This window comes from Moschus berezovskii, chromosome 15 (genome assembly GCF_049115385.1).
Source record: "Moschus berezovskii isolate FMDL1 chromosome 15, NW_MosBer_1.0, whole genome shotgun sequence".
Taxonomy (NCBI): domain Eukaryota; kingdom Metazoa; phylum Chordata; class Mammalia; order Artiodactyla; family Moschidae; genus Moschus; species Moschus berezovskii.
The window spans coordinates 82640564-82661790 of NC_142474.1; the positions used below are offsets into that span (position 1 = coordinate 82640564).

The 21227-nt window shown below is 37.5% G+C and overlaps 1 protein-coding gene across 2 annotated transcripts in view; it reads left to right on the forward strand.

The window, feature by feature from the left end:
* Positions 1-21227, forward strand: part of LOC129556211 (ADP-ribose glycohydrolase MACROD2) — an 805465-nt gene that overhangs the window by 543759 nt on the left and 240479 nt on the right. For both annotated transcript variants that reach the window (XM_088844312.1, XM_088844313.1), the window contains exon 4: positions 7413-7442. In XM_088844312.1, the coding sequence (XP_088700438.1) occupies positions 7413-7442 (30 nt within the window). The remainder of the gene's footprint in view (positions 1-7412; positions 7443-21227) is intronic.

Here is a 21227-nt window from a genome sequence, read left to right on the forward strand (position 1 = left end):
AAAGACTGATAATACCTCATGACGTGAAGTTATGTAAAATTAATAATCTGGTGTCCATCAATAAAGTTTTATTGGAACACTAAAAAAAAATAAATAAAATCTAAGATAGAATAAACCTTTTGTAAAATCTCATTTGCTGTTTCATTATCAGGGAGAAATAAAGACTCCATAATATTATAAGAAAGATGAAATAAAGAAACTATGTAAAACAGTTTTAAAAAAAGGTACTGTCTGGTTTTATTTAAACAAATTAGTCTTTCTGAGAAGTATATAAATGAAAGTGCATGTTCAGGCTTATATTATCATTAGGATAAAGTGTATCATATCCCCTCAAATAAGTGCATCTTCTGTTTTTCAAATTGAGACTTCATTTGCATTCAAAATCTTCCTTTTGAAAGACAAGTTAAAAACTTCTGTTCAAGTGTCTGGTATCATTACAACTACAATGCTAATGTACATTTGAACTCTTTCCTCCAGCCCCCTATTTTGACATGCTTGTTCACTCTTTGTAAAGTCCAGATTGGGTTACTCGAGTAATCCCATTTTTGTAACTGAGCCAGTGTTATAATTCTCAAAATTACAACTGAGTCAGAGCACAGTGTCAAGAATGATGACTGTACACATTAATAGAGGCGTGCACTGATTGCTCTTATTTCTGTATTGAACGGTGAAGCTGTAGAAACCCCGATGCTTTAGTTTATTCTTTAATAGTTCAGTTAGGTGATCTGCAATAGGGTGGCATTTGGTAGACCCCATGCACATTGCATTCTGTTACCATCTTTGAATGTGATTTCAGGGGAACAAACAAACAACGACAATCATATATACATATGTATGTGTATGTTTAGTTCCAGTTTGAAATTGGCGATATTGTATAGTAGATCCTAGGTTCTTCTCCTAGGCCTGATCCTAGACAAGGTACCTAACATCTCTGATCCTCTTTATCTTTCCAGTTTTGTAAAATGAAGGAGTTGGACAAAATAAGTAGCTTTATCCCCATGCTGCAGTATTCCTAGAAGTCTCCGAGCACCCAGAGTGACAGCTGGTGACATCATATTGGCAATACAGGACAGCTCTAGTTCTTCTTTTTTAGTTCAACAAGTATAATTCCATTTTGTTTCAGTTGTTAATACTCTCAAGTAAGTTTTCCAATTCCTGATGCCCTTCCACCTATTTATCCATAGTAGGACTTATTGTATTCTATTTTTGACTTCAAGGTGGTTTACAGCTTATCTAACCCACACAGACCCTGGAATAATGAATAGTTCTTTTGAATTCTGCATTGTATGACATGTAAATTATCCATCATGTGTTTATGACTGGCTTCTACTTGTGAAATAGTTAAGCCTATTAATTTTCTCTCCCTATGACCTTTAAGGAAGGAAATTATACCATTGCCCCAAACTTGTGGCCGTCTTGATTTTGTTTAGAAGGTGTAAATCTGGAAAAACGTTAACAGAGAGCTGTTGCCAAATTGATAGCTATATTTGTCTGTGTAGATTGTATTTCCACAGCTGTCAGTTGAGTTGGTTGCTCCCTTCTATAAAGTGGTTCTAGAGTCATGCGCGTGCTTAGGATTTTCATCTTAACAGGTGTTTTTAGCCCTTCCTACTTTGAGTTTCAAAATCAAGGGACTGTGATGTGTACCATTCTAAAGGGTGATATTTTGGCTTTTGTATTTTTTAGGATAACATGTTGTGAACGAAGTGGTGTTTCAAGTAGAGCCCCTGGGGAATTTTTTTGCCAACAATCGTTTTGACATTCCATGTACTCTGTTGTAATAAGAAAGCAGAATAAATAAGCTAAACTAGGTGGTCAGGATCCTGTCAGGATGAAAGCAACTGTAATTTTCTTTATAATGATGAAAGGCAAACAAAAACCCTGAACAAATAGATTTAATCAATGTTTAAAGACTAGTCTCTCAGGCTGTTGCTTATTTGACAGATAGTCTTGGGTGGAGGTAGAAATGGAGTGGGAAAATAAACAATTACTAAGTACAGATAATAGAAATTACTGGGCAAGTGAAATAAAAAATTGTTCCAAACACTTATCAGGCCAGTTTGACTCACAGTGGACATGGGTTGCTTCACCCAGCTTTGGACTGTTTCACAGACTGAATTATTTCAAACTTGGAACACAGGAGCTATTATCCATGTTAAAGTACAATGATGGTACATATTAGGTTAGCAGTTTTGTTTTTCAAGATTATTGAATCAAATTTGATTACATCAAAACTGTCAAATCTAAAAGAAGTCCTCAGATCCAGAGATGCTCAATATATGGCATGTGTGCTGTCCTTTAATTCTTCCTGTCCTCCTCTGCCTGGAGAAGGCAGTGGTAACCCACTCCATCCCATGGGCAGAGGAGCCTGGTAGGCTGCATTCCACGGGGTCGCAAAGAGTTCGACATGACTAAGCGACTTCACTTTCACTTTTCACTTTCATGCATTGAAGAAGGAAATGGCAACCCACTCCAGTGTTCTTGCCTGGAGAATCCCAGGGACAGAGCAGCCTGTTGGGCTGCCATCTATGGGGTCGCACAGAGTCGGACATGACTGACGCGACTTGGCAGCAGCATCCTCTGACCATGACCAGCATTATTAATTAACCATGGCTCTCTTTTCAGCAGAGCCTGGGGTTAGCCTCAGAATCCTTCTCCAATCAAAGGTGCAGATAGTCTCTTGTAATTAATGAATCTGAATTGTTTAAAACCTGTTTGCCATCCCTGATTGATTCTAAATTTCCAAATGGAAGAAGAAAAGTAAGATAGTTTTGACTATGATTTGGTCGAATCAGCTGCTATTTAGTTACTGAACTAGAGTTAAAATAGAGGTTATCTGGCTCTCAGTTCTTAGTTCAGTATCCTTTTTATTACCTTATATAGGCTGCAAAGGATTTTGACATCTTAGGGGAATAATGGTTTAAGTATCTAATAAATTAAAGCTTTGTCTTGGATTTTTAATAATGTCATGGCCTATTTTGCATCTAGGAACCTCCAGTGATATGACTACATATATAGTAATTGTATTTTTCATCATTTGATCCACAATTTAATTATAATTATATTCTTAAGTCATATACACATAGAAGAGGTTCATTTAGGAATTTTTTTAAAGGAAGACTACTGTAGTGTTGCAGTTTAGGGTGCTGAAATCCATGGGCTGGCGAAGAGTCGGATACTACTGAGCAACTGAACTGAACTGACTGTAGTGTAATATTCCATTTATATCTTGAGAAAACCAAAAAGAGTGATGCTATTGTCAATTACCATGATTATTTTTCATGTAGGCTAATTATCCCATGAAAAAGATTCCTGCTTTGTACTTAATTATTTTTTGGTTTTGATAGTTTTATAATGAATATTTATACTTGTGTATAATTTGATAATTTTAATTTAAAAAATCAAAACCAAGTTTAAATGGAAGAAAGCAGTTTCTCATAAACTTCAAAAAATAATCATTTGCTTGGGGTATTATAAATAAATTCTCCATATTTGTCACTTGAAATTAGATTTTGGTAACTCTTACTCAATTTATGTTCAGTGCTGTTTTGACTTTCTAAGCAGTGAAACTATTCATTTCACTGAGTTGTTATTATGGGAGGAAAAACTATAATAGATTCATTAATTTGTAATGGTTTATTTTAGTTTTTCATTGAATTGATCTTTGAGACAATTACTGTAGCTTGATTTTTTTCCTCTACCTCTTCTTGTAACAGGGGCATTTTATTTAGGAAAATATGAAAGAAGTTAGTGCTGGTTACTTAGAAAGCATGCTCAGAGAAATGGGGTTGCCATTTCCTACTCCAGGGGATCTCCCGACAAAGGATCGAACCTTTGTCTCTTGCATCTGCATTGGCAAGTGGATTCTTTACCGCTGTACACATTAGGAAGCTCAGTAACATTCTGTCCCAGGCACTGCTGGGAATTGAACCCAGGATCTTTTGTTCAATAGACAGGTGCTTTGACCAGCTAAGCCATGGTACTGGCATGCTCAGAGAAGCCATTTTTAAATATTATTCTGGATGCAGTAGCATCATGCTTATCAACTTCAAACTTTCTTAGTTCCTTTTTCCATTTTCTTCCCTGTGAAACTCAAGGAATAACAAAAGGCATATCCAAAATTCCCTCCAACAAGGGTCTTAGATAGGGACATAAATATATAAACATATTTCATACATTCTTTTTAAAAACTTTTAAATTTATATTGAAGTATAGTTGGTTAATAATGTTATGCTAGTTTCAGTTTCCTACACTATTAATCACTATTTCTAAATAAAGTATGGGAATTTCCTTAACAGTCTTTGATTTTGCAAAAAGAAAAAGAACCAAAGTTTTCTCTTTCTAGACACTTCAGTAAACAAAACCTGTCTTCTATGTCAATAAAGAAAAGGGATTAAATCTGCCAATTATCTGACTATTAGAAAACACATATTGAGAGCTTATTAAATGCAGACCAAATTATTAAACTCAAATCTTATCTTTAAGAACTTCCTATCTAATTGGGATATACCTCAATTTATGGGAAATAATTATGTAAAAATTAAATGACTGTTAATTTCAGACACACAAAAGTCATTTTCACTTCTATGTAATGGAAGGAATGCTCTTAATCCATCTGATTGATAAATGTTGAAAATCCGTTATATTACATCTAGGGTGCTTTGTAAAGACACAACAATAGAAATCATACTAAAGATTCACTTTTATCTGCCTACAGTTATGTCACTTTTGCCACTTTGACCCCTATGGCTTAGCGGCAAAGAACACACCTGTAATGCAGGAGATGTGGTTTTGATCCCTGGGTCGGGAAGATCCCCTGCAGGAGGGCATGGCAACCCACTCCAGTATTCTTGCCTGGAGAATCCCATGGACAGAGGAGCCTTGTGGACTATAGTCCATAGGGTTACAAGAGTTGGACATGACTGAACTGACAGAATGCATGCATGTCACTTTTACTGAAGAAAAAACATTTTATTTTTTAATTTTTAGAGAACAGTAGTTGATAAAATAGACTTAAATTTGATGGATTCTTTAGATAAATCATTATAAGGATTATAGTTATTAGAATTGCTTTGAATTTGATTTGAATATATTTAAGCAGCTTAGATTAAGATTCTATTACATGAATGATAATGCACATCAAATTATCTTAAAAATGATTTTGCACTTTGTATATGCCACAATTTAATGAAATATTTCTATATTGATGGTAAAAGTGTAACCAGAAATGCTCATCTAGACAGGAGCACACATATGAGATAAATGGACTTGATGGTCCTCCAAGCCTAGAATTCCAGTTCCTATACCTACTCCCACTCATCCACCCACATCTATTGGACAAGTGCCTGATTAAACAGATGGGACTTGGTCTGAGCTCTCCGAACAGGCAAACTCTACCTTTATTAAGCAAAGCATCGGGGAAAAATAGTTATATTGTGTTATTGTGATTCTGGGCATGATAATTTGAGTGTAAAGCTACTCTTCATTACTATTGTTGTTTGTTGTTGGAAATAAGATTTTTTTTATGAATGAATATGTATAAATTGGAGGACAACAGATGGAGTTTCAGGGATCTGGAAAACCTATAGACGAGGAAGGAGTTCTCAGTCAGATTTAAAAATAAAAAATCAGCAGAAGTGTGAAATGCCAAGCAGTTTAAAAAATGCATGTCGTTAAGATTTTTAAGAAAGTGTTTGGGTTTGCCAATAGACATCATGAAATTTCCCCCATCCACTAAAGGGTATGGACCCAAGATAGAATTAATAATGATTTGAGAGAATAGCATTGAAACGTGTATATTACCATATGTGAAACAGATCGCCTGTCCAGGTTCGATGCATGAGACAGGGTGCTCAGGGCTGGTGCACTGGGATGACCCTGAGGGATGGGATGGGGAGGGAGGTGGGAAGGGTGTTCAGGATGGGGAACACATGTACACCCATGGCTGATTAATGTCAATGCATGGCAAAAACCACTATAATATTTTAAAGTAATTAGCCTCCCATTAAAAAAATTAAAAAAAAAAGAACTGGTAACATCTTTCCTCATGCCTCTTCAGCGAGTTTCCACTTCAACACAGTTTGATTTTGGGAAAATATTAAGTCCTGGATACCATCTAGGTAAATATTACACATTTTCATTGTGCAGTCAGAAGGATTTGAGGGCTCTGAGTTGACACAGTGGCAGATGACTTGTAATATCTGAAGTGAGTTTTGTTTGACTAAAGGGATTGCTACTCAGTCCATATTTGTGATGAAAGCAGTGAGGGAAAGCCAAGAGTAGCTATTATTATTAATAGATGGCCCTGTACTTGGAAGATCATATGAGATTAAGATTTGATGCTCTAATATTGACTTACTGAGAAAACCTTCAAAAGTGTTTGTTCTCCATGCATTTTTATAATGTTCTCTTTAGTGTTGCAATAATTAACAAACCATCACATATGGACATAGGCATATATTCTTAAAATGTTCCATTTTTTATTGATGGAATCATTAACACTCTGATGTTTGCTTCTCTTACTAGGTCAGTGCATGGTCTTTGGATATCACACTAAAATTCAAGTTAAAGATTCCTAGTATTCTTTCTTAAATGATTTCTATAATCTTTTGGTAGCTCAGATTTCTCCACAAAGAAAGACACCTTGGTTACTACATACTTTATGTTGCTCCAAGAGTTCTGTTTTCTGACTTTTGTAGTGACTAGATTATCATAGGCATAAGGTTGCTTAATAGTTCAGCAAAAAATTGCCATGGAACTTTCTGAAAATTTGACCTCTTAAAATCTAAATGGAATTGTTTTATATTTTGCTTATTATTTGACTTCTATAATTGTGTGGGCTAGATTCATAGATAAATGGGTATGATATGACAAATCATTGTTTTATAAAAATATTTAAAATGTGTTTCTTTCCCACAAACAAAAAATTAATGCAAAAAAGAATATGCTGCTATTTAAGTTCATTCTTATAGCAGAGTAACTTGAGATAGCTTTATTTTATGGTGTTTAATTTAATTAAAATTATCATTATACTTTTTTGTTACATTATCCTTTGAAATTATTGAAATTGCTTAAGTAACATTATATCTCTACTTGATAAAATGTAGAAAACAGAAGGTTAATTTAGATACAGAATGGTAATAAAAGGATCCTAATATGTATTTTATTTTATTAGAAGTAAGAACATTGTAAAAATAGTCATTTGAAGAGAAAAAGGAGATAAAAATAGTGAATATTTACATTTTCATACATCATAAAACAAAGAATGTATCTTTATATAAAAGTCCATATTGTGATATATGTGCTTGTGTATATATATGGCATGATCATTACCAACTTTTTCTTGGAATACTCTGGCATAAACATATTTTAATATATTATTTAACATCTTTTGTTTGTTTTCTTTTAAACAGCAAATGCCAGTCTTCTTGGAGGTGGAGGTGGTAAGTCCTCAATATCACTTAAAATATATTTTATTACTACACCAACCATAAGATGTTTAGTAAGTTCCATGATACTTTAACAAAATTAATTTTGCTATATTCATCAACCATGCAAATTATAATCTTGCAGAGAATAATTCATAACAGAAATATCTTGGGTTTACCTGAATGTTATTTTAACTGACTTCAAAATATGCCGAATACTTTTCTTCTCATGAAGCTTTGTGTTTGTACCTTGGCTTAAGCTATAGCAGCAGTAAGCTATTGAGATGAATACACATATAGTAGATAATAAAGTCACTTTAAAAGAATTACTTTATTGAAGTATAGTTGATTTAAAATGTGTTCATTTCTTCTGTAGCGCAGAGTGATTCACTTATAAATGTGAGTATATATGTGTGTGTGCTAAGTCGCTTCAGGCGCATACAACTCTTATGTTACCCCAAGGACTGCAGCCTGCCAGGCTGCTCTGCCCATGGGATTCTCCAGGCAAGAATATTGGAGTGGATTGCCATGTGTGTGTGTGTGTGTATACATATATATATTCTCTTCCAATATGTTTTATCACAGGATATTGAATGTAGTTCCCTGTACTAAGCAGTGGGATCTTGTTTATTCATTCTATGTATAATAGTTTGTGGGCTTCCTTGGTGGCTCAGTGATAAAGAATCCACCTGCAATGAAGGAGATTCAGCAGATGTGGTTCAATCTCTGGGTCGAAAAGACCCCCTAGAGAAAGATATGGCTGCCCGCTCCAGTATTCTTGCCTGGGAAATCCAATGGACAGAGGAGCCTGGTGGACTACAGTCCATGGGGTCGCAAAGAGTCAGACACAACTGAGTGACCAAAAAACAGCAACAGAATATTTGCGAATGCTAACCCTAAACTCCCACTCCACCCTCCCACTTTCATTCTGTGTTGTCAGCCACAAGTCTGCTCTCTATTTCTGTGAGTCTGTTTCTGTTTTGTAGATAAGCTCATTTGTGTCATATTTTGGTTTCCACATATAAGTGATGTCGTATGGTACTTGGCTTTCTATTCTGACTTACTTCACTTAGTGTGCTAATCTCTAGGTCCATCCATGTTGCTGCAAATGAGAACATTTCATTCTTTTTTATGGCTGAGTAATATTCCATTGTGATATATACCACAACTTATTTATCCATTCCTCTTTCAATAAACATTAAGGTTATTTCCATTTCTTGGCCATTGTAAATAGTGCTGTAAATAGTGCTGTGAAGATAGGGGTACATGTATCTTTTTTAATTATAATTTTGTCCAGATATATGCCCAGGAGTGGAATTGATGGATCATATGGCAACTCTATTTTTAGTTATTGTGAGGAACTTCCATACTGTTTTCCATAGTGGTTGCAAGATAGAGTCACTTTTTTAAAGAGTCACTTGTAGTGTGAATTCTAAAACAATGCATCTGAACACTTGTGTTTTTTCTTTCTTCATCATAATGACTAAAAAAATGTTTGTAGCCTGAAGGCTTCATATATTAGCAACTTACTGTGAAAAATAAAAAAAAGAAATTAGTATTGACATTTTGCTTTTTCTTTCTTCCTTTTTAGAGGAGAAAGAGAAAGAGATCAAAGTGAGATGAGGAAGAGAGAGATTCCTGTACTAGGAATTATTTTCTCATACTAAAATCTTGATTATTTTTATTTCTAGGTTGAAAGATGTAAGCATTCCTAGCCCCGGTCTATATTACATAGTGAGGGAGGGAAAACATATACAATAGAATGAGGTCCTTTTCATTTAGGACCCTGCTGCTAAGCTGCTAAGTCACTTCAGTTGTGTCCGACTCTGTGCGACCCCATAGACGGCAGCCCAACAGGCTCCCCCGTCCCTGGGATTCTCCAGGCAAGAACACTGGAGTGGGTTGCCATTTCCTTCTCCAATGCATGAAAGTGAAAAGTGAAAGTGAAGTCGCTCAGTCGTGTCCGACTCTTCTCGACCCCATGGACTGCAGCCCACCAGGCTCCTCCATCCATGGGATTTTCCAGGCAAGAGTACTGGAGTATGGTGCCATCGCCTTCTCTGATTTAGGACCCAGATGGACATAAATAGGTTTATTTTCTCCCCTTCTTCCTCTTGCTCCTTCTTTTCATGTACATGGTTGAAGTAGACATGATTATACAGAGCTTTAGGTTTTCAACAAACAAGTTGGAACTTGTTTACTTGATCCTGAACTTCTAAGAAATATATTCCTTTATTAATCATCACCAGGAGCTTTCAATGTAAATTTTATTAGAAAATTAAAATTTTAACCATCGTTCTCATACTTGAATCAATAGATTTTTAAAAACAGAATGTTGGAAATAGAAATGAAGAAAACAGTTTAAACTAGAAAGTGCTCTTTATATTATCATGTCAATGCACATTCTGTAGCAAAATAGCAAAATCTTCCTCAAATTTCTTTAGAAAATATATGCAAAGTTTCTCATTGTCCTACTTCTTTTTTGGTATTCTTTGGGAACTAGAAAGGGAAATTTCCTTAAGAATTTACTGGTTTTCTGGTAAACTTTTATCTCTAGGTTTCTTATATGAAAGAAACATTAAAATAATCCATTCATAGTGCTGATTTTCTTACATGACATATTAGTATTTTAACAAATTGGGCTGCTGCCGTTAAATAGGATAAAAATGTTAAAGTTGAGTCTACGTGTACAAATCCAGACTGTTATGGGTCTTGGCTAAAGAAAAATGAATTAACTAATTATATAAGTTAAAATCATTTTAGCTGCCCATAACAGAAAACCCCACAATAATAGTGACTTAAAAGAGATAGAAATATATTTCTGTCTCTTCTAAAAGTAGCCTAGATGTAGTCTAGACCAATTGTGTGATAATCCCATCCTGTCATCAAGCACTCAAGCTCTGACTTTTATGGTCTTCTTCCTACTGTGTGGAACTCAGGGTCCATGAAGGCTACTGGACTTTAGTCATCAAAAATATAGGGGTCAGTAGGGGTAAGGCAACAATAAAAAAAGATGGCCCCTCAAAATCAAGCCAGTTTCCTTAGAGCAGCTTTACTGATGTCCCACATTCTCTTTGGATTGATCAAATGTTCATCCGTGATTAAGATAGTTTTATTCCAGGAAGCAATATGCTCATCCAAAAAAAAAAAAAGAAAGGAGTGTTCTGTTTTCTGTGGAGGAAGGAGAGGGTGGAGGTTTTGGCAGGCAGTGACTAGTCTGCCACTGTGAGAAGGCAGGCAGCTAGTTCAAGTGCCCTTGTCGAACTGCTTTGTTTCAGTCTGCATGTACATGACTGCTGTGTATAGAGGTAACTCCAGTGAGCTAGCCTGTATTTCCTTGTGGTTCCTTCAGCCTGTGTGGGAAGAAATATTGTAAATATTGGAAAATATTGTAAATTTTCAGCAATGGCAAGACATTCAGGAATAGGCAAACTCAGTTTTTCTTTACCCGAAGAATATACTTGAGTCCTGCAGATGGTTGATTTTGCTAAATGCATTTATTTGCCATGATTTCTCATTTCTAAGTTCTAAAATTAGCAGCTCGGTATTATTATAAAGATAAATTATAAGTATTTAAGATGGCTGTAATTTCTTTCATTAAAGTAGGTCATTGACAGGTTTAAATTCATTTATGCACTCCTGAGATGTCAAGATTGCTCTAAAATACATGTTTGATTTTTGGAAGGCTGCATTTAAAAATTAAATTTAAGGAATATTTTTAGCCTTCTTTGAACTTATTTTTGGCCTTTTGAGTCTATGAGAGATCTTTTTAATCCTGTCAGTGATATTTGTACAGCAACAGCTAATAATCATCCAATAAGGAACACTTGAACTGATATAATCCTCTTGGATTTAATCAATGATTCCTTTTGTTGACTTGAATTAATATCCCTTCAAAAATCTCTAAAGGAAATAGTTCCTTTATTGACTAAACAATTTGATCAAGAAAATTTGGCACCATATAAAAAATAATAAGGGTACCTTAAGTACCATTTTCTCAGGTTCTCAGGAGAGCTTTCCTCTAATTCTGTGTAAGTTGTATTTGAAATTCAGGCAAACTCAGTCTATACAAAATTGTATTACCCATAATCTTAGCATTTTGCTGTTCTTTTTTGAGTGCTTATTAGCAAGACATCTCCTAAAAGGAGACTGTAAACATGGTTACAATCATCCTCTCAGTTTTGGTTTTAAAGTGAGAGAATCATTTCATGTAGGTGTGCATTTTCATTTTTTGCCAGAGGTCACTATCTTTAGAAACTTCATGTAACTTAGCGTCATTGTAGTGAACATAAGTGGTAGACTTTCAACTACCTAGTCATATCACTAAAATACTTGGTAAAATGGATCATCTTTGTATATATTTCTTAGATGTATTAAGGGCATATAAATATAATAATATTTAAGTAAGAAGTGGCTGGTCTATACTGACTGGACTCTGTCTTTCAGGAAGCCTTTATATTGTCTATGTAATGGTACAGTGTCAAAAAATCTTGGAAGTCCTATTAATTTTTTACAAGGTTGCCATCATTGCTTACAGTAATAACCTGCATAACTGTGTAGCACATTGATATATAAAACAAGTGAATTTTATTTTCTTATTTACTGCTTTTGTTAGTCAGGGTAGGCTGTATTAAACTGTCCTAGTGGCAACAGTGAACATAGACATTCTAGGAATCAGTGAATTAAAATGGACTGGAATGGGTGAATTTAACTCAGATGACCATTATATCTACTACTGTGGGCAGGAATCCCTTAGAAGAAATGGAGTAGCCATCATGGTCAACAAAAGAGTCCGAAATACAGTACTTGGATGCAATCTTAAAAATGACAGAATGATTTCTGTTCATTTCCAAGGCAAACCATTCAATATTACAGTAATCCAGGCCTATGCCCCAACCAGTAACGCTGAAGAAACAGAAGTTGGACGCTTCTATGAAGACCTACAAGACCTTTTAGAACTAACACCCCCAAAAGATGTCCTTTTCATTATAGGGGACTGGAATGCAAAACTAGGAAGTCAAGAAACACCTGGAGTCACAGGCAAACTTGGCCTTGGAGCATGGAATGAAGCAGGGCAAAGCCTAATAGAGTTTTGCCAAGAGAATGCACTGGTCATAGCAAACACCCTCTTCCAATAACACAGAAGACTCTACACATGGACATCACCAGATGGTCAACACCGAAATCAGATTGATTATATTCTTTGCAACCAAAGATGGAGAAGCTGTATACAGTTAGCAAAAACAAGACCAGGATATGACTGTGGCTCAGATCATGAACTCCTTATTGCCAAATTCAGACTTAAATTGAAGAAAGTAGGGAAAACCACTAGACCATTCAGATATGACCTCAATCTAATCCCTTATGATTATGCAGTGGAAGTGAGAAATAGATTTAAGGGACTAGATCTGATAGATAGAGTGCGTGATGACCTCTGGATGGAGGTTCTTGACATTGTACAGGAGACAGGGACCAAGACCATCCCCATGGAAAAGAAATGCAAAAAAGTGAAATGGCTGTCTGAGGAGGCCTTACAAATAGCTGTGAAAAGAAGAGAGGCGAAAAGCAAAGGAGAAAAGGAAAGATATAAGCATCTGAATGCAGAGTTCCAAAGAATAGCAAGGAGAGATAAGAAAGCCTTCCTCCATGATCAATGCAAGGAAATAGAGGAAAACAACAGAATAGGAGAAACAAGAGATCTCTTCAAGAAAATTAGAGATTCCAAGGGAACATTTCATGCAAAGATGGGCTCGATAAAGGAAAGAAATGGTATGGACCTAACAGAAGCAGAAGATATGAAGAAGATGTGGCAAGAATACACAGAAAAACTGTACAAAAAATATCTTCACTACCAAGATAGTCATGATAACATGATCACTGACCCAGAGCCAGACATCTTGGAATGTGAGGTCAAGTGGGCCTTAGAAAACATCACTACGAACCAAGCTAGTGGAGGTGATGGAATTCCAGTTGAGCTATTTCAAATCTTGAAAGATGATGCTGTGAAAGTGCTGCACTCAATATGCCAGCAAATTTGGAAAACTCAGCAATGGCCACAGGACTGGAAGAGGTCAGTCTTCATTCCAATCCCAAAGAATGGCAATGCCAAAGAATGCTCAAACTACCGCACAATTGCACTCTTCTCACACGCTAGTAAAGTCATGCTCAAAATTCTCCAAGCCAGGCTTCAGCAATATGTGAACCGTGAACTCCCAGATGTTCAAGCAGGTTTTAGAAAAGGCAGAGGCACCAGAGATCAAATTGCCAACATCCGCTGGGTCATGGAGAAGGCAAGAGAGTTCCAGAAAACCATCTATTTTTGCTTCATTGACTATGCCAAAGCCTTTGACTGTGTGGATCACAATAAACTGTGGAACATTCTGAAAGAGGCGGGAATACCAGACCACCTGACCTGTCTCTTGAGAAACCTGTATGCAGGTCAGGAAGCAACAGTCAGAACTGGACATGGAACAACAGACTGGTTCCAAATAGGAAAAGGAGTACGTCAAGGCTGTATATTGTCACCTTGCTTATTTAACTTATATGCAGAGTACATCATGAGGAACGCTGGACTGGAAGAAGCACAAGCTGGAATCAAGGTTGCTGGGAGAAATATCAATAACCTCAGATATGCAGATGACACTACCCTTATGGCAGAAAGTGAAGAGGAACTCAAAAGCCTCTTGATGAAAGTGAAAGAGGAGAGTGAAAAAGTTGGCTTGAAGTTCAACATTCAGAAAACAAAGATCATGGCATCTGGTCCCATCACTTCATGGGAAATAGATGGGAAAACAGAGGAAACAGTGTCAGATTTTATATTTTTGGGCTCCAAAATCACTGCAGATGCTGATTGCAGCCATGAAATTAAAAGACGCTTCCTCCTTGGAAGGAAAGTTATGACCAACCTAGATAGTATATTAGAAATCAGAGACATTACTTTGCCAACCAAGGTCCGTCTAGTCAAGGCTATGGTTTTTCCAGTGGTCATGTATGGATGTGAGAGTTGGACTGTGAAGAAAGCTGATCGCTGAAGAATCGATGCTTTTGAACTGTGGTGCTGGAGAAGACTCTTGAGAGTCCCTTGGGCTGCAAGGAGATCCAACCAGTCCATTCTAAAGGAGATCAATCCTGGGTGTTCATTGGAAGCACTGATGCTAAAGCTGAAACTGCAATACTTTGGCCACCTCATGCGACGAGTTGACTCACTGGAAAAGACTCTGATGCTAGGAAAGGTTGGGGGCGGGAGGAGAAGGGGACGACAGAGAATGAGATGGCTGAATGGCATCACCGACTCTGTGGACATGAATTTGAGTGAACTCTGGGAGTTGGTGATGGACAGAGAGGCCTGGCGTGCTGTGATTCATGGGGTCGCGGAGAGTCAGACATGACTGAGCGAGTGAACTGAACTGAGTGGCTTCGAACAGTAAGGCTTATTTCTTGCTCACATCATGGTCTCAGTAGCTTAGTGGCTATCCTACTCAGGCTCTGCCGCAAGTGTAACACAGAGCCTCAGGTTGTTTTCCTATCTTGCACCTACTCTGTGTGATATGTGACTCCAGTCACAAAACAGGAAGAGAGAGCTGGTGGATCTTGTGGGCTGTATTTACAGAGCAGTTCGTGAATGGCTTTTGTCAATTCTACTTGTTTCATGGGTCACAATTCAGACTGGTGACCCCTAACCTAACTCCAAGGAAGCCTGAGAAGAATGAAATGGTGTGATAAATACCTAGTGCTGTCTCAGACACTGCACCGGTGAGATCGGTGTTTATTATTATTTTAATGCTTGAGAGAAATGCGACTTAGGGAGATTTGGTGACTTCTTCAAGGTCACACAGCCTATAAAGTGCAAAGGTCCAAAGAAAAGATAGGGTTCTTGATGCCCACTCAGGACTCATACTGTTATTGATCTGTGATTTTTAATACATCTTTGATCTTTAGATTTGCTTTTTCTGTGAACAAGTAGGTAAGTGTTTACATCTGGAAAAATTAAGGAGAGGAAAGGAAACATGCAGCTGAGATACAGATGATGCTTTCCCTGGCTTATTTTTACAAGGCTTAAGCTCAGTTGATAATTTGAAAGTACATGCAGTAGCACTGTCTTACCGTACCTGTGGACTGTCATCCAGATTCACATACCTTTTTTGTATTTGATCTTTAGTCTGAGAGCACATTGCATTTTAAATACCCATTCACTCATCTGTAATAAGCATGTTTTACATGCACAAAGTCCTATGATGTTGTACTTTTGGAATATATAATAAAAAAGACCTTTGGAGCCAGTCTTAAATTATGTCAAGAAGCAGAATTATAAAGAAAAAAGTGGAATTAAAGGGATACTTCCTTGATTTCTTTTCAGAACATTATGTAACAGACTAGAACAAAAATTACAATCTCTTAGTTTAGATAATATCTTTCATTTTCATTGTCACAGTAATTAACATAGGACTGGAATCTGCTGATAGAACCCAAACAAGACCTGGTTTATGGGATTTGCTTCCTTTTTAGGCTGTCAAAAGCTCCTGAATACTGAAGCCTGAGGCATAATGTTAGACATTTAAAATGACATTTTCTGACAGAGTAGCAATTTAAGGTTGACTTTTTATATGCATAAATTTGGAGGACTGCTTTTTTAATTATACACACACATATATACATATGTATAGACATAGCATGTATTTGTATCAATACTGTGATTCTAGACCTTATCCTTGAGGTACTTCTGTGACAGGTTAATTTTTAAAACTCTAGGCATAAGCAACTACCGCTAAATAAACTCTCAGCCCCAGATGGAATGCGTGGGAAAGCTGCTTTTCTAGAATGAGAACACAGCATATATAATGCTATTCTCTACCTCCAAAGGCTTCTTGCTCTTCTTGTACCCCTCGACAGACATGACCTTGAGTAAGCCCCTGGAGTTGGTGATGGACAGGGAGGCCTGGCGTGCTGCAGTCCATGGGGCTGCGAAGAGTCGGACATGACAGAGTGACTGAATTGGCTGAGAGTTTAACAGGGTCAGGTGCCAAACGCATCTCAAAAGTGGCAAAATCATAAAACTATTTGGTGTCATACAGTAGATGCCATCAGTGTGTCTCCACTCGACCGTCATGTTCATACATACAAACACACATATGAGCACATGTTCATTCATTCATTCAACAAATGCTAACTTAGTAACGACTAATTGGGATACCCAAGTGGGTCAGTCAGTGAAGAGTCTTCCTGCAAGGTGGGAGACCCGGGTTCAATCCCTGGGTTGGGAAGATCCCCTGCACACGGAAATAGCTACCCACTCCAGTATTCTTGCCTGAAGAATTCCATGGACAGAGGAACCTGGTGGGCTATATTCCATGGGGTCACAAAGAACTGGACACGACTGAGTGACTAACACTTTCACTTTCAACTACTAAATACAAATTTACTAACTACTGTGTGTCAGTATTGATTAGTTTTTAATTTATTTTTTAAAATTGGAGGATGTTTGCTTTATAATATTGTGTTTATTTCTGCCATACATCAGCATGAATCAGCCATAGGTATCCATATGTCCCCTCCCTCTTGAATCTCCCTCCCCCCTCCCACCCCATTGTACCCCTCTAGGTTGTCACAGAGCACCAGCTTGAGATCCCTGCATCATACAGCAAATTTCCACTGGTCCCAATCAATAGTATTGATTATTGATTTGGCAATAAACATAGCCCTTTACCTGTGACCAGTCATGTTCCCTGTTTGACTGAGTTGTCTGAGCAGTTATCATTCACCACGTTCTTTCAGGTGTTCCAAGAATTTTCCTTGCATGGATCTTTTGAATTAAAATGATACATTAATATCAATAGAATGGACTTCAGTTATCATATTTCTTCTTTAAAAAAAAAAGAACAGATATCCTGAAAAATACATTTTTCACAAAAACCCTGAATTTCAACCAAGCATTCCTAGCATGAAAAAGCAGCACATTGAAAGGGCTTTTCAAGTGTGTCTAAGTGGGAGTACTTTCATAAATACCTTCTCAACATTCACAGGCAGAGTGGAACACCTCTTATTTACCTGCCACATACAGAATGGAATCCCTGTGGAGATTGCGTGTTTCACTCTTGTTATATCCTGAGGTCTGACTGGGCCTTCGGCGTGCTGGGCGTAGATCTCGGAGAGTGGTCTGCAGTGAGGGACCAAGTCCAGGTAAAGCAGGTATGGTGTCGGAGGTGGCCCCTCATGAGAGTGAGTCCAGCTTGTTGGGCAGTGAGTTAGCCTGCTAGCTGCTACTCAGCAGATGGAGGGATCCCAGCACAGTGAAAGAAACTCAGCAGACCTCGCCCTGTTGGTCAGGTGGGGACCCAATCTCAGGAGAAGAGCTTGAGAAAGGGATGTGATGCTGAAATATGGAAGGTAAGGTTTAAGATCTGACTGTGTCAGGGAGATTGAGCGTGGTCACTGCAGGTGGGTGAGCCTGCTAGGGCCCATCAGGGGGTTCAGAAGGAGGGGACAGGAGGTGGAGGGACCAGGAGCCAGGCCAGGTCTGACAACATGCAGCTACACACTGAGCCAGCCCACCACAGACCCTTCCTCCTCCTTCTCTTCCTTCTTTCTTTCCTCCTTCCCTCTTCCTTTCTTCCGTCTTTCCTTTTTCTCTTTCTCAGTCAACAGCATGTATTGATCACCTGTTGTATACTAGTCTTGACACTGAGGTAGGAATGATTCTTATAGCCCAGTGCAGTCTGAAATATTAATATAAGTATTTATTTACACTTTGATATTAAAAGAACCAGAAAGGTTCTTAATACAGGAAAAATGAAGCAGAAAAGATGAAGCCAACATGTCAGTGTGGTTAGGGAAGGCTCCCCACAAAAGGTGATGTCACTGGAGCAGTCTTGGAGGATGCACTGTCATTTTCTAGGAGAGGAAAGAAATGACCCACTCAGTTGTATTTTTCAGTGTTTGATGCACGTATATCATATAGATATCTTACTGTGCTTCAGTGGTTCTCCTCACTGTTCTACAGTCAAGTTATTCAGACAATGGTTAAAGAGTTTCCTCTGACTATTCAGGCATGCAACTTAAAATGGAGTGAACAGTGTCAGAAATGAAGAAAAGAGCTCTGGTACTAGTGTTGTTGGTAGCAAAGGTCCATCACAGCAATCTGGGTAAACTCTGGTGGTAACACCAACACAAGCTCCTCCTTGCCTTGCCTTCTACTCTAACTACCTCACCTGTAACTCAGTCTAGCAACGATCTCAGATTAAATGCCCCTTTATTCTGGTCAAGCTGTTGAGCATGGAAGGATACAGTCCCCTACTAGGGTATCCGTTCTGTTGAGTCACAAAGTCGTGTCCCACTCTTTGTGACCCCATTGACTGCAACATGCCAGGCTTCCCTACCATCTCCAACACCCAGAGCTTGCTCAAACTCATGTCCATCGAGTCAGTAATGCCATCCAACCATCTCATCCTCTGTCGGCCCCTTCTCTTCCTGCCTTCAATCTTTCCCAGCATCAGGGTCTTTTCCAGTGAGTCAGTTCTTCACATCAGGTGGCCAAAGCATTGGAGTTTCAGCTTCATCGTTAGTTCTTTCAGTGAATATTTGGGAATGATTTCCTGTAGGATGGACTGGTTGAATCTCCTGGCAGTCCAAGGGACTCTGAAGAGTCTTCCCCAACACCACAGTTCAAAAGCTTCGATTCTTCGGCACTCAGCATTCTTTATAGTCCAACTCTCACATCCATACATGGAAAACCATAGCTTTGACTAAACGGACCTTTGTTGAAAAAGTAATGTCTCTGCTTTTTGATATGCTACCTAGGTTGGTCCTAACTTTCCTTCCAAGGAGTAAGCGTCTTTTGATTTCATGGCTGCAATCAGCATCTGCAGTGATTTTGGAGCCCCCCAAAGTAAAGTTTGACACTGTTTCCATTGTTTTCCCATCTATTTGCCATGAAGTGATGGGACCAGATGCCATGATCTTAGTTTTCTGAATGAGTTTTAAGTAAACTTTTCACTCTTCTCTTCCATTTTCATCAAAAGGCTCTTTAGTTCTTCTTTACTTTCTGCCATAAGGGTGGTGCCATCTGCGTATCTGAGGTTATTGATATTTCTCCTGGCGATCTTGATTCCAACTTGTGCTTCATGCAGCCTGGCATTTCACATGATGTACTCTGCATATAAGTTAATTAAACAGGGTGATACAACCTGACATACACCTTTCCCAATTTGGAATCAGTCTGTTGTTCCATGTCTAGTTTTAACTGTTGCTTCTTGACCGGCATCTAGTTTTTCAGAAGGCAGGTCAGCTGGTCTGGTATTCCCATCCCTTTAAGAATTTTCTACAGTTTTTTGTGATCCACACAGTCAAAGGTTTTGGCAGAAATAGATGTTTTTCTGTAACTCTCTTGTTTTTCTATGATCCAACTGATGTTGGCAATTTGATTCTGGTTCCTCTGCCTTTTCTAAATCCAGCTTGAACAATCTGGAAGTTCACAGTTCATATACTCTTGAAGCCTGGCTTGGAGTATTTTGAGCATTACTTTGCTAGCATGAGATGAGTGCAATTGAATGTTACTTTGAACATTCTTTAGCATCGCCTTTCTTAGGCATTGGAATTAAAACTGACCTTTTCCAGTCCTGTGACCACTGCTAGTTTTCCAAATTTGCTGGCATATTGAGTGCAGCACTTTCACAACATCATCTTTTAGAACTTGAAACAGCTCAACTGGAATTCCATCACCTCTACTAGCTTTGTTCATAGTGATGCTTCCTAAGGCCCACTTGACTTAGCATTCCAGGATGTCTGGCTCTAGGTGAGTGATCACCCCATCGTGCTTATCTGGGCCATGAAGATCTTTTTTATATTGTTCGTCTGTGTATTCTTGGCACCTCTTCTTAATATCTTCTGCTTCTGTTAGGTCTATACAGTTTCTGTGCTTTATTGTGCCCATCTTTGTGTGAAATGTTCCCTTGGTATCTCTAGTTTTATTGAAGCGATCTCTAGGCTTTCCCATTCTATTTTATTCCTCTACTTCTTTGCATTGATCTCTGAGGAAGGTTTTCTTATCTCTCCTTGCTATTTTTTGGAACTCTGCATTTGAATGGGTATATATTTCCTTTTCTCCTTTGCCTTTAGCTTCTCTTCTTTTCTCAGATATTTGTAAGGCATAAACTTTTTTCAGATATTAGGCCATCATCTTCTTAAAAAAAAAAAAGAGGTGTTTTTTAAACTCATTTTTACTACCTGGGCAACTTCTACACAGGTAGTAGGTATTTCATTTAAATTTTGAGGTGTTACTATCTTCCATCCTGGATTTTTAATAGGCTTAAACAATTCAGTTTTGATTAGTTTGCTCTAGAAATATAATATCTTTATCATTAGATGTTCTCTAAATGAAAAAATAAAACTTTAAAAAATACTTATAGCTGACAACATGATGAGCATATGCATATTTATGTAATAATTACTTTAAGCATTGTATTATCTTTTATTTCTAAAAATTTTCTGCAGCTAAGATAGTATCATTTTCTTTAAACACTATGATTATTTTTTTTAATTCTGCAAAATAGGAGAATAATATATATTTATATAGATGTGGAAATGAAGCACATAATACTGGTATTGCATGGAAAGAGAGAAAGGCTATTTTTTCATTCATGTTTGTCATGCTGCAGGTATTTAACCAGTTATATCTTTTAATCAGAAATATTATTGCCATTATTCATTTTTCTTGTTCAAACCTGTTGACAAAACTTTAAATTGCTAATGTGCCAGTTAATAAGATTTAACATTCATTGAGAAATCGAATCAACATGCTTTAGGAAA